Here is a 23,197-nt window from a genome sequence, read left to right on the forward strand (position 1 = left end):
GGAGAAAGAGAAGATTTGGAGGGGACAAAGACAACTTTCTTTTTCGCTTAGTTGAGTTTTTGGTGACCAAATGGGCCATGTAGGAGCTGATGTCCAATCAGTGTTCTCCAGGGCACCCTGACCCCTGTCTTTGTCTTCAGCTTTATTTTGTGCCCTTCTCCCATTGGATCCAGGCACTCTTTTTTTGTTTTGCTTTATGTTTATTCATTTATTTGAGTGTTCTGGATCTTAGTTGCAGCACACGAGATCTTCAATCTTCTTGGCAGTCTCTGGAATCTTCAGTTGGTACATGTGGGATCTAGTTCCCTGGCCAGGGATCGAACCCCAGCCTCTTGCACTGGGAGCTCATTGTCTTAGCCATTGGAACACCAGTAAAGTCCCTCAAACCAGGGCACTCTTGCCACGCTGACCGTCTTTACTCAGTCTAATAGGTTCTGGGCCTTTCTGGAGAGCAAGATAATTTATCCCATTTCTGTGATATTCCAGACACTGAGGGCTTCCCCTCTTCACCCCTCTTCACCCCAGCGTCTATCCCTGTGCCCAGTTCAAATCTTCTCAGTCCTCAGGCCTTGGCTTTAATGTCATTTTCTCAGAGAAACCCTCCATGAATCACCCTGGCCCCTCAACCAGATTAGATTAGCATTTTCACTCAGAACTCCTCAGCCTTCTTCATAGCAATTGTCTAAATTCTAATTAATTATATAACTAGTGGTTCATTGTTTTATTTGCCAACCATCCATAAGAAGGGACCTTGCCTGTCTTATTTACTACTGGTAGCATTTGTTCCACTATCAGGCATGTAGTAGGTACTCACTAAATATTTGTTGGAATGGATAGATGGAGGTGGATCTAGCACTTAACACACGAGTGCAGTCTTGTGATACAGATTTTGAAATGGGTAGCATACAAGTGTCAGCTGAAACATTTAGAAGATTAACTGTTTAAAATACCAGACATGGGGTCTTCCAAAATATGATGATCGTGCCTTCATTAAACTGTGTAACAAATGCATTATATTTTGAGTGTCTGTGATTTACTTTTTTTAGATTAGTAACATTTAATCAGTTCATATAAAAAGAAATAAATCTAAAGTTGTGTGGTTACAATCTTAGAATAAGTGTAAGAAGCAAAAGGACTTCCCTGGTGGTCCAGTGATTAAGACTCCATGCTTCCAATGCAGGGGACTCAGGTTTAATCCCTGTTTGAGGAATTAAGGTCCCACATACTGTATGATGTGGCCATTTTAAGAATAAGAGTCAAGATAATTTCTGCTTGAATAAATAAGTGCACAATAGAAGTGATCCCGTCTTACCTTCAGTGTTATCTCTATTTTAACTTAAATATCCTGCTAGCTTTAATTGGTACCAGTTCTCATCCTATGAGGTCAGGTAGAAAGGGTGTTATCACCTTTACCATAATCACTAATTCATTAAAGGTTAACAGTGAAAAAAATGTTAACATGTTATTTACATGGTGAGACAATGGAAGATTTTATTTATTTATTTTGTTTCTCTGTATTTTAAACATTTATTATAAATTCCTTTTATAAAGACAGAGAAAGGACAAACCCAGAGTTCCTGGAAGAGAAGAGTACATTGATATGATATTCTTTGCTTTAAAATGTAGAAAGCACTAAGTAAAGATCTTTTTTTTCCTCTTTAGGGAATTATGCTGGTCTATGACATCACAAATGAAAAGTCCTTTGACAATATTAAAAATTGGATAAGAAACATTGAAGAGGTAGGTATGGGAAAGACAGGGGACACTGGAGAAGAATCCCACTGGGTGCTTACAGAAGGCTCGCTCCTTCTGTCTCCCTGTCACGTAGCTGAGCTGCGGAAAGTAGGGTGTGGGCAGGTTAGACACTTCGCTCTGAGGAGTGCCAGGGAGGGTAACATCTCTGGTACTGCCGGTCTGACTGCTCCGTTGGCCTAGGGAGTGCAGACAGAGGGGCAGGTTCACAGAAGTTTAAACTTGTCCCCAATCTTGAAAATAATGTAATCTAAAAAACCCCTATTCCACACATGAGAAGACTCAGGTCGGAAATAGGTAACCTGCATGTGCTCTTAGAGCCTTTAAAAAGGAGTTGTTGCCCTTCAGTCTCTGTGTCGTGTCCGACTCTTTGCGACCCCATGGATTGTCTGGTTCTTGGGTTCTGTCTGTTCCCTCATACTGTTTTACTAGCAGAAATACATCTTTATTCTGGTAACTCATTTTGCCCTTCTAACATTCTGTTCATCTTAGATATTTAAATTTTGATGTAATTCCACTGTGATCGGTATTGAGACCTTTTTTTAATGTCTCTGACATTTCAGATTCTGAAATAATTTCATACACATTTATATTAAACCATGTGAATATATTGTTTAAGTAGTTCAAAATCCAAAATACCTTCTGCATCAGCTCTCTTGATACTGAGATTCTCTCCTTTCTATGACCCAGACTAACATTTAGGAGTTTTATTGTTGGATAACTATAGGTTTTATTTTTGTTTGTTCATGTACCAAAGAAGACCTAAGAATGACTGCAAGGCCTTTGGGGAAAAAGTTATGCTGTAACTTCCCCCTCCTCTCATTTAAAAAATTTTCCTCTGAATCAGGTTTTGTGTTGAGTAAGAGATTATTTGTTTTGCAATTAAATTTATGGATCTGCTTCTGACAGGTTAAGATTTGCCTATTGGACAGCTGTGTTTTTCTCATGTTGTTTCCTGATATACTGTTTTATCCCTGCAGCATGCCTCTTCAGATGTTGAAAGAATGATCCTGGGTAACAAATGTGATATGAATGACAAAAGACAAGTATCAAAAGAAAGAGGAGAGAAGGTAAATTTGAACTGAATAAATGAAGATTGGAGTCTACTCATATTAAGCATTCATTTTCATACTATTGTTTATTGATTTAAGTTTTTAAAGTATGTATACTTTAATCCATTAAAAAGCCAGCAGACAGTTGTAATCCATACTTGAATGGTATGAATTAGTATTCAAGCTCCAACTGCATACACTATGTAGTCATGACTCATTCCTCAAGAATTTGCTCTTTTCTGGGAGATACAATTTGGTCCTTTTTCAGATTCGCGCAGCTGAGAGTTCAGGCTGTTTGTTCCATATCTATGTGCAAATGCCCAGTTCTGAAGTTAAACCAATTCCTTCTCTTTGAAAAAAAGTCAGAGGATAGGTAAAGTTTGAACAGTAATCATTTTCCAATTCATTTTTTTTTTCCAAGAATATTTTACTACATATTAGTTTAGGTCATTATGAATAAACTCTTTGTAAACTCATTGAGCTGTAGATATTTATATTTATAACCTTTTCTCTTGTGTCCTACAAAACAAGAGTCTATTATATATATATAGTCATTTTTATGACATTTTCCAAACTGACTTAAAGGCTTCAGTTTTTTAAGTCTTAGAATTTTGCTTTAGCTTTTTTTTTTTTTTTTTTTTTCCTTAGGGGTACAGGGAAAATGCATTTTGTGTTTTAATCTGACTATACACTTTTTTCCCCTGAAAACATTCACTTACTCTTGGTGTTGCAAATGAACTGGGAATTCTTTGGAAATAGATGGGAATGTAGAAGAATTCACAGTTTGCCACAATGAATAGAAACCCAAGCAATGAGATTTTAAGTTTTAGTATTTTAAGCTTTAGTTCTTTTATGCAGTTTAAGAAAATTACTTTATTTATTAAAATAATATGTATTATCTTAAATATCCAATTTATTAAGAAAATAATGAAAACTTACAATAGTAATTGTTGGAGATTTATAATTTGAAGTCAAATGTATCCCAAATTTATGATACAGGTGAGTGTCTAATATGTTTTCTAGTGATTAGAGAACTAAAGGTATAATAGAAAAAAAGAGAAATACTCAAGTTATGTCTTGAGTAGAAGTGCCATTTTAGTTACTAGATGATGGAATTGGATCTCTAAATTACAAACACGATAGAAGAAAGCAAAAGAATTTGAGGACCACAGGAGTTCTGAACTAAGTACTCTCCCTTTGGGACTTTGGAAAACCTAAAAAACATATAAATGCTCTATATGTTCAAGAAGCTTGCCCTGAATTTCAGTGTTCCTCTTTTGTCTTTCAGTTAGCAATTGACTATGGGATTAAATTCTTGGAGACGAGTGCAAAATCCAGTATGAATGTAGAAGAGGTGAGAAGGAAATGTTCGGTGACTTGTTACGTAGTAGCGTTCGTGTCTTGGTGCCTGTGTTCAACTCTCCCAGCCTTGATATTTCCTGACTTAGTGAATGCTTCCACTTCCGTTTCATAAACTTTTGTGCTTCTGACTGTTATGAGGACCTTGGTTGCTAGATTTCTAGTACCTGTCTTTCACATGGCATATATTAGATCACTTCATTGAGAGTCACTGGACAGAAGATGGGAGTTCAGGTTCAGTTCAGTTTTGCCCTTTGTTTAGGAAGCTGGAAATCCTGCTGCTGTGGTCTCTGCTCATTCATCATTGTTCATGTCATCCTATACTAACTTGTAGCACAGAGTCTTAATTCCTTTCATGTCTGCACTCTCAAGAGACAATTCAACTGGTAGCTTACTGATCAGATTCCCTTTGAATACATGCTTGAAGTCAATTAAGCATGATCCCTTTTAATATAGTGGCATTAAGTAGGTATAAGAAACTATTTATCAGAGAGTAGTTATAATAAGTTTTCAGTGAGTTAACTGTTAAAACCAAATTATCTAAAGTCTTCTAAGAAATAGATTTTCTTTAGGAGGGCAGAATTTTGATAATATTTTCTTTTTTAAAAACATTTTTTAAATTGATCATAAAAATAATACATAGTATTATGTGTTAATACATGTAATTTACTTAACAGTAATACTGAGGGTTTCGTAAACATTGACTTTATCAAGCTAAGTCACTGTTCACCGTGACGTCATGACTGCAAATTGAGACTTTAATGACTTGACTCATGGTCACTGATCAGAACTTTTTCTTTCTTTTAAATAACCAATGGTCATTTTTTCAGGTTGGCTAGTGGGTGTTAGGAAACAGGAAACCTCTTCTGATTTATTTACTGGAGAATAGAAAAGCAGAAAAATGCTTCCTTTTGCTTGCAACAGAAGGATTTCCTTTCATGCAAAAGAGAGGAGCCTCTTCAGTCAGCTTTAATGGTGGAGACAGGAGAGAAACCTGCTCTGAGGTGTGGTAGGACTGTGCCACAGAACGTTTTCTGTACCCTGACTTCAGTCTGCACTAGTCCTGTGCCCTGATCTCACCTGTGACTTAAAAGAGAATACTGAACTGTGAATTCCCTGGCAGACCAATTGTTAAGACTTTGCACTTTTACTGCTGAGGGCCCAAGTTCAGTCCCTGGTCAGGGAACTAAGATATCCCACAAGGCACATGGCATGGCCAAAGAAAAAAGAGAGAGCACACTGCGCTCTCTCTATGGAAATATTGACCTGGAGATTGCTCAGGCTGCTTATTCTAGTCAGGTGTTCCGCGGAGATTAGCAGTTTTCCCAGAGCTTTAACTTAACCTCAAAAACTGGGGTAGGATTACTTAGAAACTTTGACTCACAGGTGACCAGTGTGACAGTGAGACACTGACAGAGTGATAATAGTAGTTATCGTATTGCTTCTTTCTGACTGCTTTGGGAATAATAACCCTGCTGGACATGTTTGGGGACATGAGGAATTGTTGGGAACAGACTGACATAGCAGTGGGTTTAGCGTGGAGACAACTGAAGAAGCCTTACGAATCCTGGCTCTGTAGAAACAAAGTCAGGATGATAAGTTTTAAAACCATTCGGCTTAGAGTTGGGTCAAAACACACTAGGCATAAAATGCCACTGAGATTTTGTTCTGCTACCACTGGAACTTATTTCCATAGTGGGGAATTGAGTTGAGCGTAGAAACGCTTGGGATTTGGGGAGGTTGAGACATGAGAGGTTCTGTGTTTTCTGGGATAAGAGTGAAAGTCATTTGAAAGAGAGGAAGTTGGGAATAAAGGGTAGAAATTTTTATGAAAATAGATTTCAGAGCTGTGAAAGTGAAATGAAAGTGTTAGTCACTCAGTTCTGTCTGAGTCTGCGACTCCATACACTGTAGCCTGTCCATGGAATTCTCCAGGCAAGAATACTTGAGTGGGTTGCCATTTCCTTCTCCAGGGGATTTTTCTGACTCAGGGATCAAACCTGGATCTCCTGCATTGCAGGCAGATTCTTTACTGTCTGAGCCACCAGGGAGAATTATTCTTTCAGTTTTTAAGCAGATATTCATCATCTCCTACACCAGGAGCTATGCCCCGACTTTGGGAACACACAAGTGCTGTAGACCCTCTGCCTCGCAACTCAACAAGTGTCGTATTAGGAACTTGTGCCAGATGTTTGTGGGTTGTTTTCTTTTTTTAATATATTACTTATTGGGCTGCAGTGAGTCTAAGCTGCAATGGGATCTTCATTGCGTCGTGCAGGTCTTTTGTTGCAGTGCACAGACTCTCTCTAGTTGTGGCTCATGGGCTCTAAAGCATGCAGGCTTCAGCAGTTGCAGCACTCAGGGTTAGTTGCTCCGTGGCATGTGGGATCTTAGTTCCCCATCCAGGGAGCGAACCTGTGTCCCCTGCATTGCAGGGCAGATCTTAACCACTGGACCACCAGGGAAGCCCCAGTGCCAGATGTTATGTGCAGAAAATATTTGATGAATGATAGTTTGATTATATTGGAAAACCTTTATGATAAAATTGAAAAATAAGTAGTCATGTGTCTACTGATTGCAATTATGTTCTTTTTCTCAATTAAAAACTCTAAAGTAATATATTTTTATTTTATAATGAAATAAAGAAATCTACATTTCTAATTTAAAAGGTAAACATATAATAATGAAATCTTTTGGTTTACCTTTTAGGCATTTTTCACACTTGCACGAGATATAATGACAAAACTCAACAGAAAAATGGTTTGTATAATATATAATTTTATTTTCCTTGGCTGTGTTTAAATTTGTTTTCTTATTTATGTTGCTTATTTAATTAACAAGAAGGCATATATTCACATTAAATCATTTTTTCCCTGTCTTACCTTTTCACCCAGTTAAACTTTGATTCATTTCTGTTTTCTCCAATTTTTTTATTTCTGAACTGCAGCTGTTTCAGTTCCTTCCTCTGGCTCCATAAGTGGTCTTTGATCAAATTTTGTTCAGAATAATTAAAGTAATAATGGCACAAATTAAATATTTTACTCTCTCCCTGTGTCTGTATATAACTATGATTTTGAAGTTGGTGAAGTTTGCTTCAATTTGAAACAACCTCAGTGATGACTCATTAGGACAACCTGAAAAGTTTGGTTTACCCTGAATCTTGCATGTAATTGTATACCTTATGTTACCAGCTCTTCTTGCCTCTAACAGGATTGCCTGTACCAGTATCTTAATATCATTTCCATCATTACCCTTGATACTTTACACTCTTGTGGTTATAATTTCTTTGGACTGGAAATAGAAACTTCCTAACTAAAATGTTGTTAATATATTAGGTGCTCACCTTAAAATATTTTTCCCATTTTAACCCACCGTTTCCAAAGAAATAAAAAACATAAGAGCTTAGCTAGTTCCCTTCCTAATTAGACTACTGAGTACAAATTTATGAGCATGGTTAGATATTTTTATTTTTTAGATAATTGGACTCAAACCGTGAAACTTTCATCTCCTTGGTAACTTCATCTTCTGTTTTTCAGAACGACAGCAATTCATCAGGGGCAGGTGGACCAGTGAAAATAACAGAAAACCGATCAAAGAAGACCAGTTTCTTCCGTTGTTTGCTACTTTGATGAACTCTTTCTGAGAGACTGCAGCACACCTTGAGGACCCTCTCCTGCTTCTCTGAAAGCACAGGTCACCCAGCCTCAGAACCATCCCACCTGGCTGCTACTGAGAGCACCGCTGAACCTATACCTAGATTCTGCACACTGAGTGTGCAGTGGATTCCAGCCTTATGGCCCATCAGGATAACAGGCTTCACTCTTCAAACGTGGAAGCCATGAAGTGGAGACATGCCGGACTTAACTTGTTTTTCCTCTTTTTATTGCGTGTTGCAGAAGCTGCTATCTTTTTCTTTTTCACTTTGCACATCAGTGTTAGCCTTTCATTGTTACAGCACAATCTGAGATTCATATCTGCACACTTCTGACATGAAGTTCTAGACAAATTTGCTTTTGGGAATGTTTTTTTAAAAAGAGTGGAACATTTAAAGCAGAAGTTAATATACTAAAATTTTAGGACATTTGTTCTGGCTCATACGGCCAAATGTTATTGCATTGATAGCATTTATTTAAGGGCTCTGGTTTTCTTAAATAAGAGTCATTAAATTTTGATAAAAGTTTACCTTAGAAATTCCTAAAAATGCCCATCAAAGGCCGCAGTTTATTTCTTCAGATTATTTAGAGTTTTTCTTCATTCCTGACCTTTTTGCCGGAGAGTCTGAGTAGCTGAATAAATCATTTTTTTCAATTGATTACTTCTGCTAATCTATTGAAGCTGCATTTGGAAACCATCTTAATGTCACTTTTCTTGAGATTTGTATTCCCTCTTTTTTCCTACATTTGACCTGTTGTAATCGCTCACCTAAGACATATTTGAACACTGCTGTCTGCTTCTACATAGAAACTTCTTGAGCTGGAATTTTGCATAGGCAGAGAGCTAGTTTAGGGCTCTATTTCAGCATCTGATTGATGTTCTGTCACATCAGCATATGTCATGTGTCTTTCCCTAGATTTGCTTGTAGCTCGCTGGTTGAGTAGTAATGTCCAGTTCTTACCATAATCCCTGTCTGAAGAGTTAGATTCAGACTCAGTTCACAGAAAGCTTACCCACAGGGAGAGAGGTTAACTTGTGGATGTAATTTTATAGAGATAGTTGTTGGTAATGGTGGAAATGATTTTTTTTTAATTGGACTTTTATTATTATTAAGAGTAATTAGTCCTAGTGCATCCTCTAGGAAAAGTCTCGCCTTTTCGTTAGAGAAAATAAGAGCATGGTTTCAGTTTTACAACAGCTGTTATTGAATGTGTAGAACCCAGATCCATCTATTCAGGTTCACTGTTATAGAGCTTGGTCCAGCCATTTGGGCCAAAGCCAACCAAAAGCTTAGCTGCCTTTCTCATCATAACACTGGTACTGGTAATGCCTTTTGTAGATGAGTCCGTCACATAAGGAAAAAAAGAAAGTATTTAGTATTAACTTACATGCCAAATTCATTCTATTATTCCAGCCTTCAGTGTCATAAGACAGAGGGAGTAAAAACAACGAGGTGATTAGGGAATAATAATTATACTTCCTGTTAAGCCAGTTTTGTTTCACAAAGGTTGCCATCATGCTTGATGGGTAAGGCTGGAAGATGAAAGTGGAAATGGATTGCTTGTTACTGCAGAGAATTCTGCTTCCAATTAAGATTTATCACTGGAATACTTGGACCAGTCAGTCTTCACTACTTGTTTGAAAACTTAGGCACAATTTAGTGGCAGGAAGTATATACCAGAGCTAGTTTTGATGGGTTCTCTAAACTTAATATTCACAAATTTTGGTCTCCTTGACTTTTTTTTTTTGTACTTACTTATAGGCTTAAAAGCACCTGTTGGTATACCAGTAAAATCAGTAGTTCCTTGATCACAAGTGGACTGTAAGTTTACCATCTTAAAATTAGATATTGATATATTTCTGAAATGAAGAAAATAATTTCTTAGAAACATCTTGTATTCACTAATTTTCAGAAAAAGATCCCAGCAGTTAAGCTTTCTGGATGGTAACAAGGTAATTTCTAAAAGGCAAGTGCTATGACACCACATATGAATGTAACCCTCTTAGTAATTTACCTCGGACTCTTTGGTGTCTTAACACTTTGGTTTATATCTCAGGGGTTGTCTGCAAACCAAAACTGACATATTCTGTGGTTAGCATTTTTTTATTTTTAACAGAATGCTTTGCTTTTGTTTGTTTTGTTTTTTCCTTTTCTCTTCTGTTGTTGCTTATGGGTTAATAACTAGTCTCCATGAACTTCCCTTTGAAAGAGCCTATAAAAGTTAGATGAGTCTAAAAGTGTTCTTTGAAGTAGCAGCAAACTGGGGGTATATACTCTGTTATATAGAAATAAATTGTCCTTGCTATTTTCTTACATTTAGCTTTGCTAAATTGTATATAATTTGAGCTAAGACCATAGGAAATTCACTTTCTGCATGGTAACACTGCCCCAATAAATATTCCACTTTGCTTAATAATGTACGTATAGTGCATTATTTTTTCTATTTGTAGATGAATTTAGTGACAGATAACTGTCTTTTCCCTGCTGAAACGGAAGAAATCTAGTTTTATGTGAACATTTTTGTGGTTTTATGGGTCAGGATACATGAAGATTTTTTGCAGCAGTGTTAGTGGTTCAGTGGCTGCATTTTATTATCAGTGTGCTGATTTTTGACAGTGATTGGGCTCGACCTTTTCAAATAAGAGTCTGAGGGTTATCAGACAATGCAAATGTGCTGTAACTAAGTAGCATGTAGATCAGTTAATTGTAAAATGTTTCCCTGGGAACTTACTTCAGCTACATTTTTCTTCAGACAGATGATGGGAAAATAATCCACCTGTGCATCAGTTAGGCGGTGCTGCAAGGTTTCTTACTCTTCACATGAACATTTTGTGCAGTCTTTGTTACAAATTTTCAGAAGACTATACTCTTTACTTTGAAGGACTCTTTTTTAATTATACCTCATTTAGCTAACTAGTATTCTAATACCTAGTAGAAAAACAGTGAGCCAGTCTTTTAAGTATCCAGCACAATTTAGACTCAATGTTTTGTTTTGAACTAAAGCATCATTGGAAAAGGTAGGAGGTAGTTTAGGATAGAGCATACATGTCTTACCCAATAGCGCAGAAAAAAAGTATTATCTTCCTGTCTCCATTAATAAATTTAGCTGTGCAATATAGATAAATGTTTGCAGAAATTTCTGAATAAGAGATTATAACTGCATTTTACAGGTTCTGAATGCTGAGAATCTGTATTAAGGCTTACTGAGTTTTTCTTGTGAGCAGTAAGTGATCCATGTAAGCAGACTTTCTTTCCTTGCTCATAACTTTGATTTCTTGATAAATTTAGTTGTTAATCTTGAAAGATGAGTTTCTAAGCTGAAAATTTTAAAACAGCATTTTGTTATGTTGGTTTACTTATCTCAGATTTTAAGCACTTGTTTCTCATGTCAGATTTTTTAGATTTTTTCTTTTAACAGAAAGGACATTCCTTTTGCCTTCTTGTTACATCCAAAAGTGGGTGGGGGGATGCCTGAAAAATTCCTTGTCCGGTAGAGATGTAGATGGACAGGATATGCTAATAAAATTTCAAGTACTAGCACAGTTTTACAGTAGAAATGGTCTTTTTTCAGACTAATAAAATTAATGTCATGATCACTGAAAAAATGTAAATGAAATTTGCAAAAATAGAAATTAGCAAGCAATTGTTTTAGGTATATTTTCAAATCTTACTTCATTTTTTAAAATGCTTGTGCCATATGCAATTTCATTTCTTATTGCCAAGAACTAATAGAACTTCTTGTTTCATTTCTTACCTTTTTTTAAAATGTGAATTTAATTATAATTCATTCCTTTGGCCTTACAGATGGGTCTTATTTTGTTTATTTGCAGCTGACACTGTTCCTTTAAAGCAAAGTACCTTAAAGTTTTTGACTAAAATCATGTCCCAAGTGGGAAATACCTGTTTTTTCCATAGAGTTGTCCTCCTATCTATGTTTCAGCATACTTTACCTTTGCGCCAACGGCTTAATGTGAAAAACATGCAGATAAAGTGGACCTGTCATGTTGTTAATCTTGTTTAAGCCAACTCATTAACTGTGTACTGATAATGATGCTGTGTTTTGGGTTTTGTTTTGTTTTGTTTTTTTAAGAAAAAAAAAAGGATTTTATTCCAGATGAACTTTTTTTTACAATGTTCGTCTAAAATAAAAACTACATAATGAAAATACTCATGTCTCTCTGAAATGCACATTTAAAAAAATGTTTCTTCTAATTTGCCAGGTGTGTGTCAGAAACCATGGTAGACCTGAGATATTTTAGCAAACTTTACATCTGACTTAGAATTCTTTTTTGTTGTTGTTTTTTGGGAGAGGGAAATTTTATTTATATTTTGCAGCAGTTTTGATGATTTATAGTTGATTTACAATGTCATGTATTTTCTCTTTGTTCAGTCCTTCTTATCTTTTGCCTAGGTTTCTGTAACCTCTCCTAACCAGTCTTCTAGTCTTTAATTTTATTTTCCTCCTCTCCAGTTTCCACAGTGCTGAATGGTTTTTAAATCTGTCACTGCCACATTTAAACCCTTTAGACTGGCAAAGTCCTTTGCTGTCTCCACCTCTCTCTCTCTTCAGCCTTTGATTTTGTCACACTTGAACTCACATATCTTTTGAGCCTCATCAGTACTTGGCATCTCCAAATATAACATGCTTTGTCATTCCTTTCTTTAGGCTGCTCCTTCCGCTGACTCCCCACCCCTTGCCTGACTGACTTCTTATCTTTCAATATTCAGTAAGGGTTTGGTGGGAAGACTTCAGCAACAACCCCATCCATGGTTAGGAACCCTCTCGTATGTCTGCCCAAAGTGTCACGGCACTGGATTGGAATCATCTGTTTACTTTCCTTCCCCACTAGACTCAGCTCTTGTAGGCTGGGGACTGAGTGTTTGGTTTTTGTATTCACAGTATCAGACAAAGGACCTGGCATATAGTAGGTGTTTAAGAAATGTTGGGGGAAAAATGAGTGAATTTCAGCAGTCATCAAAATCAACAGTCACTGAAGAAAGTTAAGTATAAATTAGGAGTTGTTTGGTTCTTTATTTACTTTTTAATTTGAAGAATGATTAAAAGTAAAGGGGGACTTCCCTGGTGGTCCAGTGGTTAAGAATCTTCCTTCCAATGCAGGGGACTCGGGTTCGATGCCTGGTCAGGAAACCAAGATCCCACATGCTCCCACAAGGGCCTTAACTACCAAGCCTGCACATGCCCCATGGGTGGCCCACATGCTCTAGAGCCCAGGTGCCACAACAGAAACCAAATATATGTAATAATTTTTTTTTAAGTTGGAAGTAAATTCATCAGAGCCTCAATAAGTTTGGCAATAAAAAGAGAAGCTTCATTATCTGGCCCTCATCTTTATTTTAGTCTTTGTTAAATATTTTACACTATTTTAACCTTTACTAAATACAGAAGGATCTTCTTTTGATAAGACAAATCACCCAGAATGCTGTTTATATATCAGTAAATTGAGTAAATCCTCTCTTCCCCTCTCTTCAATGTTTCCTATTCACAAAATTTAAGTTTTTCAATATTAGTTACAGTTACAGTTATAATATTATATATATGTATCTTTGCAGAAACCAAATCATCCTTGATTTTTCCTTCTCCCTCACTCCATGGAGCTCATCAGTAACTAACTTTTGTTTTGCACAATTCCTAAATCTCTTTTGAGTTTGTCTGCTTTTCTCCAGACTCCTGCTGTTTCCCTGATTCATACCTGCCGATGCCAAGAACTTCTTATCTGGAATCCCATTTCCCATTATCTGCAAAGGATACCAGAGCCTACCACTCCCTTGGATAAGCCTGGAACTTGAGGTGAACTCTAACCTGCTGGCCTTTTTTGCCTCTCCTCTCTTCTCACTCCAAGGACATCCTGACCTACTTTCTGTCCTCAGAAATGCTCTGCTTTCTTTCACTTTGAAGCCTTTTCTCTTGTCTTTCTATGTCTCTCCTACTTCCTAGCTTTACTAACTCCAAAGCTGAGTCCTGAATGAGTGGGTGTCATCTTCTTTAGCAATACCTCACAAATTTGGATTGGCCCTCCTGGAACAGGAGAGAAGAGGGCAGAGTACAACCTTTGAAAGAATGACATAGCCCGAGGATATGACATAAACTGATCAGGACTAAATAGGTCCAAGATGGTGGATGAAGAAACAAATAGGTCCAAGATGGCAGATGGGTTGACTTCCACTAGACCTTGAGCCACATTATATGCTCATCGTAACACATCAGCAAGCTAAATGACACATCCAGCAGCATGGTGATAGTTCTGAGACCAACCATCAAAGGCCAAAAGGTGGGCAGCGGCCCAGTTCCTGGAAATCTCCACCCCTTCCCCCAAAATAGTTGGAATACTCCTCCCACTCAGCCTATGAAATTACCCAGCCCATAAAAAATAACCTTGCCATATTTCAGGGCCACTTTCACCTTCTGAGATGGCCAACACACTGTGGAGTGTGTTTCTCCCTAAATAAATCCACTTTTTACTTCTCACTTTGTCTTTCACTTAATTCTTTCCACAATGGAACATCCAAAACCTGAGTTTCATTAAGTCCTGAAAACAAGTGTGTGATCTCAGGTAAAAGACCATGGGTTTTGACTGGGTGTGAGTCCAGTCTGAGTTACATGGATTCACTTTCCCCTTTCTTATATCCTCATAATCCTTGTCCTTGCCTGTCTTGATAAAGAATCCACCTGCAATGCAGAAGACCCTGGTTCGATTCCTGAGTCGAGAAGATCTGCTAGAGAAGGGATGGGCTACCCACTCCAGTATTTTGGGGCTTCCCTTATGGCTCAGCTAGTAAAGAATCCGCCTGCAATGCGGGAGACCTGGGTTTGATCCCTGGGCTGGGAAGATCCCCCGGAGAAGGGAAAGGCTGCCCATTGCAGTATTCTGGCCTGGAGACTGTATAGTCCCTGGGGTTGCAAAGAGTTGGACACAGCTGAGCGACTTTCACTTGCCTCTCTGGTGTCTTCACCAGACCGTAAGCTCAGTGAAGACAGGATGCACAGCTGTTTCATTGGTGTAACTCCCGTGCCTAGCATTGTGCCTGATATGTCATAGTCATGCGCCATGCATTTTGAATGAATAATGGTTGAGTATAATCTATCAGCACTATCAGAAAATAAAGCTCAAGTGAATTCATTAGCATATTATGAATTACTAGTAGGTATGTCCAAGCATTACTGGATAAATTGCTAAAATGTGATACTACTTTTTTACACTCCCACTCCTCCAGGTGCACACCCAGCAGTTTGTATTCTTATCCATAGCATGTGTCAGCCTCCTTCCCCCAGGTATCTTTTCGAGACTTAACTCCCAATATCACTTAGTATGTTTTTGAGTTTCTGGAGAAAGCTCATTAAATTCATAAAAACCTGAGAAGTCAATAGCACTGCTACTTAGCTTCTCAGTCCTCACTTGTAAACAGAATTGCTAAAATCAGTGTAAAGTGCTTTTTATACAGCAATGCATTACATAAATGTAATTCAGAGAAAGCTTGAAATAAGTGTTTTTAGTGAATAACCATGAATGCTGAAGATTATCTTACTGGTGATTTTGATGGTTTGTTCTAGTTAATTTCTATTCCAACAGACGTATCAGTTAAAGATATCCTAATATTGGGGGTGGGGGTAGGAGGGAGGTTTAAGAGGGAGGAGATACACACACACACACACACACACATATATATACATATGGCTGATTCACGTTGTTGTATGGCAGAAGCCAATACAACATTGTAAAGCAATTATCCACCAATTAAAAATAAATTTTTAAAAGATACCTTCATAAGGGGGCAGATTCATTACATTTTACATTGGTGATGGTTGTTTAGTTGCTAAGTCGTGTCCAACTCTTGCAACCCCATGGACTGTAGCCCGCCAGGCTCCTCTGTCCATGGGATTCTCCAGGCAAGAATACTGGAGTGGGTTGCCATTTATTTCATAATTAGAGCTGCTAAATACAATTTTCTCATATTTCTTTGTAAGGTCTAGGTATGTTTTTTAAAGAGTGGATAACTGATTGTTAAAACATCATTTCCCCAATGATGAAAACCTAATTTTACATTGCCTCCCCTTTTTTTTAACTAGACTTGAAGACTAAAATTGAACTGAGACATAGTCAAGATATCATAAGTACAAATTCCCCCAACTTATAGCTCTCAAGGGCTTCCCTGGTGGCTCAGAGGTTAAAGTGTCTGCCTGCAATGTGGGAGACCTGGGTTCGATCCCTGAGTCGGGAAGATCCTCTGGAGAAGGAAATGGCAACTCACTCCAGTATTCTTGCCTGGAGAATCCCATGGACGGAAGAGCCTGGCGGGCTACAGTCCACGGGGTCGCAAAGAGGGAGACACAACTGAGCGACTTCTCTTCACTATAGCTCTCTATGTTGAGTTGCCTACTTCCAAAGTATTTGAGGCTGCCTTAATGGAGACACAGATCTTGGTTAAAATGGAGGTAATCAAATCAAAATAGGGGTAAAAGAATAAGCCATATTCTGAAGTCATGGCAGTAATTGTAATTAAAACGAAGAATAGTTGCTATAATCAACCATTAGATTTAGCTCCAAGCTTCCTGGGAATTAAGATAAAGCCTGAATATGATAAGTTAACTCTCAGGCTGAGTATATGCGTTTGTCAGGCAAAACAAAACTTTTTTCCTAGCCCTGAACTTAAAAAGTAAATTAGAGATATTGAAGAATGATAATGAAATAGTTTTGTGAAATTTGCAAGAAAAAATGTAGATAGCCATTTTGCTACATGAAAAACTGGGTTCACCTCTTGGTGGACGTCAATGCAATAAAACACAAGGAAGCCAAAGATCAGGAGAAGGAAGGATTTATTACTCGCAGCAAGTATGGAGAACACTGGGGATCGTTTTCAAAGCAATGTACAGACAGCAAAGACGGGGAAATTTCAAGGTAACTTGTATATGCATATTCATGAAGGGGCTTGAGCAGAGGGGAATTCAGCATAGAATTGAGACAAAGGTTGACAATAGTCCAAGCTTTAGTTGATTGAAGTCATGAAGGTCAGGAAAGGTCAAATGCATCATCCCTCAGGTTCCAGTTGATCTGGTGGTTGAGGTTTCAGGCAAATCTTTACCATTGAATACATTGATATATTATCTTTACTATTGTTGCTTCTCTTGCCTGATAACAGTTCTGCATTCTTTTATTTCCTTAAGATTATTAATTACTGGGACATCCCTGGTGGTCCAGTGGCTAAGAGTGTGAACCAGGGGGCCCAGGTTCAGTAGCTGGCAAGGGAACTAGAGTCAACATGCCACAACTAAGACCCAATACAGCCAAATAAATAAAAATAAATATTTTTAAAAAGAAGATTATTAATTACTAAGACCTGTTCAAGGACAAGGATTGTGTCCAGGCTTAGATGACAAAATAGCTTAGGCCAAAAATGGCTTTTCTTATGTCAATAAAGCCATGCCTGTTTCTCTTTCTCAGGGGATCCTCTAATGTATCTGCTTACAATTTCTTGTATTAAAAAAAAGCTTAATTTCACACCAAGGACATGAGAATGATATGCTTCTATGAAGGCATTTCTGCATGAAGCTGAAGTAATGTAATTACATTTGACAAATCTGATTCAGGATAGAACCAAAGGAATATATCTAATGGTGAATCACTTTATCAATTTCAACTATTGTCTCAACCTGAGTTTTAATAGATACTGGAAAAGACATTTCAAAATGAAGAAAAATTCTGTGGAGTAAAAAGAAACTATATATGTCTATTTTAAATGGACAAAGATGACATTTTACCATAAAGAAATGAGCCGCAAAACATCTTCATTCAGGTCCCAATTTTTTTGTCTTTTCAGTGTTGATTCCCAATAGCTTTATTCATGATAGATAAAGAATAAGTAGAAATGGCTAACAATTATATTGTACTTACCAAGCAGGCACAATCCTCAAAATAATCCATAATATGTTAAATATTATTATCCCCATTAAATGTGGCTAAGACAGTAAAGAATCTGCCTGCAATGCAGGAGGCCTGGGTTCAATCATAGGGTTGGGAAGATCCCCTGGAGAAGGGAATGGTAACCCCATTCCAATATTCTTGCCTAAAGAATTTCAGGGACAGAAGAGTCTGGCAGGCTCCATCCAGTCCATGGAGTCACAGAGTCAGACAAGATTGAGCGACTTAAGACCAGACTGTTAGACATGGAGATAAATCTTATTATATGTGAATGATCAGGGAAATAAACCTTCTGGTTTTAATTTGTAAAACTCTCAGAAACTGTTCAATTAATACAAAGTAGCAAATGTTTGTGAATTCCACTTTTAAAATTATTTCATTCACTGAATAGGTATTTAGTGAGCACCCTCTTCTGGTCTGAAGGCAAGGATACTGGAGTGGGTAGCCATTCGCTTCTCTAGGGGAACTTCCAAACCTTGGGATACAACACAGGTCTCCTGAATTGCAGGCAGATTCTTTGCCATCTGAGCCACTGCTGTTGTGCAAACAACAAAGAACAAAACAAAACCCCTGCCCTCCAAAATTTTATGTATTAATGGGAGAGACAAACGAGTGAAAACTGAGCAGGGAGATGTTCCTGTTACTATGAACGCCTTCAAAACAATTTTTTAAAGACTTGGCAGGAGTGGAGTACAAATAAAACTAGCTCACCAAAACAGCCCCGAGACGGGGCTTTTACAGTCTGAGAGTTATCACCTGGGTCCACGGGGCTTTTACAGTCTGAGAGTTATCACCTGGGTCGTCACAGCCACTCCAGCTACAGTTTTGTACAGTCAACAAATGGCATAATGTCCTTTAAAAAAAAGACTCTTTTGTTTAGAAATGGAATCCTGTCTATGTCCTGTGTGTTCTTCTTCAGTTGATCTGTAATCTTCCCCTGTCCTGTATACAAAGGGGGTTGGGGACCTCCACTCCTCTTCAGCACCTCACAGCTGGTGTCCTTGGCCAGCTTGATGTATACAGTTAGTGGCAGCAGGGGACTGAGTGCTTTGCTCCAATTCTAAAATCTCCAGCGATCTCTGCCTCTGGATCAGAAGCTACTACACCTTGAGACATGTTAGAACTGGACATGGAACAACGGACTGGTTCCAAATTGGGAGAGGAGTATGTCAAGGCTGTATGTTGTCACCCTGCTTATTTAACTTATATGCAGTGTATATCATGGGAAATGCTGGGCTGGATGAAGCATAAGCTGGAATCAAAATTGCCGGGAGAAATATCAGTAACCTCAGATATGCAGATAACACCATCCTTATGGCAGAAAGTGAAGAGGAACTAAAGAGCCTCTTGATGGAAGTGAAAGAGGAGAGTGAAAAAGCTGGCTTAAAACTTAACATTCAGAAAACTAAGATCATGGCATCCGGTACCATCACTTCATGGCAAATAGATGGGGAAACAATAGAAACAGTAAAAGACTATTTTCTTGTGCTCCACAATCACTGCAAATGACTGCAGCCATGAAATTAAAAGATGCTTGCTCCTTAGAAGAAAAGCTGTGAGGAACCTAGACAGCGCATTAAAAAGCAGAGTCATTACTTTGCTGACAAAGGCCCACATAGTCAAAGCTATGGTTTTACCAGTAGTCATGTATGTATGTGAGAGTTGGACCATAAAGAAGACTGAGCACCAAAGAATTGATGCTTTCAAACTGTGTTATTGGAGAAGACTCTCGAGAGTCCCTTGGACTGTAAGGAGATCAAACTAGTCAACCCTAAAGGAAATCAATCCTGAATATTCATTGGAAGGACTGATGCTGAAGCTCCAATACTTTGGCCACCTGATGCGAAGAGCCAGCTCATCCTGATGCTGGGAAAGATTGAAGGCAAGAGGAGAAGGGGCGACAGTTGGATGGCATCACCAACTCAATGGACAAGAATTTGAGCAAACTCCAGGAGATGGTGAAGGACAGGGAAGCCTGGTGCTGCAGTCCACGGGCTCGCAGAGTCGACGAGGACTGAGCAAGCAACCAACAACAACACCACCACCAGAGCAGAAGCCCGGTGAGGCCCGCCGCGCCCCTCCCCGCCCCGCCCCTCCCCGCCGCGCCCCGCCCCTCCCCGCCGCGCCCCGCCCCGCCCCGCCGCGCCCCTCCCCGCCCCGCCCCGCCCGCGCCCCGCCGCGCCCCGCCGCGCCCCCCGCCCCGCCGCGCCCCTCCCCGCCCGCCGCGCCCCTCCCCGCCCCGCCCCGCCGCGCCCCTCCCCGCCCCGCCCCGCCGCGCCCCTCCCCGCCCCGCCCCGCCGCGCCGCGCCCCGCCCCGCCCCGCCGCGCCCGCCCCGCCCCGCCCCGCCGCGCCGCGCCCGCCGCCCGCCGCGCCGCGCCCCCAGCCCCGCCCCGCCCTCCGCCGCGCAGCGCCCCGTGCCTCCGCCGCGGTCCGCCCCCGCCGCGGTCCGCCCATTGGCGCACCTCGCCCCGCCTCCACCACGCCCTCGCCCTCCGCGGCGCCCCGCTCTTGCCCCGCCTCCAGTCCCTGATCCTGCCCCGCCCTCGTCCCGGTAGGTGCTCAGCTGGTTCGGCGCTCTGCGCCCCAGTGTCCAGGCCAGGCCCCCTCCACTGGCAGGCTTCTGCGATCGCCATGACGGCGGCCGTGTTCTTCGGCTGCGCCTTCATTGCCTTCGGGCCTGCGCTCGCCCTCTACATCTTCACCATCGTCACCGAGCCGTTACGCATCATCTTTCTCATCATTGGGTAAGGCGGTTGCGCCGGGAAACCTGGACCCGGGGCTCCCCTCCCCCGCCGGGGGTACCCGCGATCCCTGGCGCCCCACCAAACATCTCGATCACGTTGGGCTTTAGAGCGGAGAATGGTTGGAAGTGGGAGAGCTGAGATCCCTTTCCCTGGGACTTCTTGCCCTCCTCCGAGGGTCGGCGACCTCAGAGAGCGAGCTCACGTCGTGAAGGAGCTCACGCCGTGGGTCTCAGAAAACCCTGGCGCTTGGCTCGGTAGTCTTTGCCTAGGGTCCGTGGGTGGGCGTTCGTCATACATTAAAACTGTGTAAAGAATTGTGGATAACTTCAAATATGCATCTTTGATTTATTTGGAGAGAGCGCCCCTCAAATTCAAACAGGCATCTCTAATACCAAGCTAGTTAAGAGCCCTTAAGCATCTGGGGATCAGGTGCTTTAAAACACACTCCTGCCCAATCCCTACCCGGGATCAACTGAATAGGAATGTCTAGGGGGTGGGATTCGGACTACGCAATGTAAGAGACCCAGGTGACCCAGGTATGCGGCCAGAGGGTAAAAAGCCTGTGAAAACTCCGCATCACCTGTAGTGCATCTCTTTCCAGGAGCTTGGTCAATACCGAACTCCTGTGGCGAATGTGATCGTAATGCCAGTTTTCACCTGTCTGGCAGCTCTTACTGGAGCTTCCCCATGACCCTCTGTGCTGTTGAGTTTCAATTGGCATCAGGAGAAACGGCGAGGCCAGGCCAGTGAGTCCCACCTTTTCTGAACTTCTTCACCACTCACACTGTATTGAAAGTGCTGCATCACAAGAGTCATTTAAAAACCAATATAGAGGGACTTCACTGGTGGTCCAGTGGTTAAGAATCTGCCGTTAAGTTCAGGGGACTCTGCTTCGATCCTGGTTGGGGAACCAAGATCCGACATGCCTGCCGCGGGGTAACCACAACCCTATGTGGCCAAGTAAAACAAAACAAAATACAATAGAGATTTGGGCAGAAAGTCTGTAAAGCTTGTTATAATCATTAAACTCCACAGGAATGTTGTAAAAACCAGACCTGGGAAACTGATCTAGATCAGAGCACAGGCTTTCAACATCTGGATTTTAAACAACTGTTCTGTTAATAGAGACATAGACATTTTCCTGGAAAAAATATTTACACATCAGTGGACAAAGCTTTAATTAGGAAGCTTAATTAGCAAATAACGAAATTTCCAGCCAGACAGTCCTTGGCAAATAGTCTTCAGATGTACTTACAAAAAGAAGGGTCACTGAAAAAAGTGATTTTTTAACGAAAAATTTCAAATTCCTCTTGGACTGCATGTTTGTTTCACCAGGGAAACTGCACATTGATTGAGAACAGTTGAACATTTTCTGTCAGGAAATCTCTTTCTTCTCAAGCAGGGTTTTGTTTTTGTTTTTATTTACTTATTTTATATGTAATTCTTTCAGCTGTAAGCAGCATCTCTTGGCTCTATACATTTTATTTATTTTTAACTTTTTACTTTGTTTTGGGCTGTTGCCAGTTACAATGTTGTGATAGATTAAGGTGAAGAGCAAAGGACTCAGCCATATGGATACACGTATCCATTCTCCCCCAAACCACACTGCTATATTTAAAATGAATAACCAGAACCTGCTGTGTATAGCACATGGAATCCTGCTCAGTGTTATGTGGCAGCCTGTACATTTTATTATTATTATTATTATTATTATTTTTGCCATGTGATATGTGGGATCTTATTCCCCAACCAAGAATCGAACCTGCTATCCCTGCATTGGAAGTTCAGAGTCCTAACCACTGGATGACCAAGGAAGTCCCTTTTTTCTTTCCTGCTTTTAAATCGTTTTTGATCCTGTTCACTTATAACTTTTTTCCCTTCCAATTTTCAGAGCTTTCTTCTGGTTGGTGTCTCTGCTGTTTTCTTCCCTCATTTGGTTCACGACAACAACCCTTATTGGTAACAAAGATGAACCAAGAGAGAAATATTTGCTGATTTTTGGAGTGTTAATCTCAGTCCTTGTCCAAGAAATGTTCCGGTTTGCATATTATAAACTTTTAAAGTAAGTTAAGTGTTTGGTTTACTTTTTTCCCCAGTGTTTTTTGAATTATTATTTAGTAATTTGAAACATTAATATGTTGTTGTATTTGAAGGTCCATGTCTTCCTACATAGTTCCAAGCCAGGGGATCGTACATTTCCAGCCTGAAAATATTGAGTATTTTGAGTTGTGGGCCCTCATTCCTTCCTTCACTCATTCAAAAAATATGTCTTAAGAATTTGCTTAATGCCATGCACTACTCTGGGTACTGGGGATACATCATGATTAAAAGACAGTCTCATGGTGGTACCTTATAGTGGAAAGAGACAACAAATGAATAAATAAGAAAATACATTGTATATTACAAGATAAGTGCCGTAGAGAAAAATAAAGGTAGAGAAAGTCATTGAAACAATAAGTACAAAAACTGTTCCAAATCAGAATTATTTTGACATCACCTAAAATAGATAATTCCTATGGCAGTTATGCTTGCCATAATTTTGACTGTATTGGGGGAAACAGGTGTTCATTTTGTGATAATGTCATTTGATTTCATGTCTGTAATAGAAAAATACATTTTTTTAAAAAGTGGGCATGAGTTCCCTTTCTAGGCCAGAAAGTAGGTCATCTGTAGGATCCATGAGGAGCTCATGTGAAACC

At 39.8% G+C, this 23,197-nt stretch overlaps 2 protein-coding genes across 3 annotated transcripts in view; both read left to right on the forward strand.

Moving 5' to 3' along the window:
- RAB8B (RAB8B, member RAS oncogene family) overlaps positions 1 to 11,985 on the forward strand; it is a 68,674-nt gene extending 56,689 nt beyond the window's left edge. The window contains exons 4-8 of the mRNA XM_018054313.1: positions 1,663 to 1,740; positions 2,733 to 2,822; positions 4,093 to 4,158; positions 6,873 to 6,923; positions 7,700 to 11,985. Coding sequence (XP_017909802.1) covers positions 1,663 to 1,740; positions 2,733 to 2,822; positions 4,093 to 4,158; positions 6,873 to 6,923; positions 7,700 to 7,792 — 378 coding nt within the window. The 3' untranslated portion in view covers positions 7,793 to 11,985. The remainder of the gene's footprint in view (positions 1 to 1,662; positions 1,741 to 2,732; positions 2,823 to 4,092; positions 4,159 to 6,872; positions 6,924 to 7,699) is intronic.
- Positions 20,256 to 23,197, forward strand: part of APH1B (aph-1 homolog B, gamma-secretase subunit) — a 40,915-nt gene continuing 37,973 nt past the window's right edge. For both annotated transcript variants that reach the window (XM_018054314.1, XM_018054315.1), the window contains exons 1-2: positions 20,256 to 20,498; positions 22,390 to 22,560. In XM_018054314.1, the coding sequence (XP_017909803.1) occupies positions 20,386 to 20,498; positions 22,390 to 22,560 (284 nt within the window). In that variant the 5' untranslated portion in view covers positions 20,256 to 20,385. The remainder of the gene's footprint in view (positions 20,499 to 22,389; positions 22,561 to 23,197) is intronic.

This window comes from Capra hircus, chromosome 10 (genome assembly GCF_001704415.2).
Source record: "Capra hircus breed San Clemente chromosome 10, ASM170441v1, whole genome shotgun sequence".
In the NCBI taxonomy this organism is placed as follows: domain Eukaryota; kingdom Metazoa; phylum Chordata; class Mammalia; order Artiodactyla; family Bovidae; genus Capra; species Capra hircus.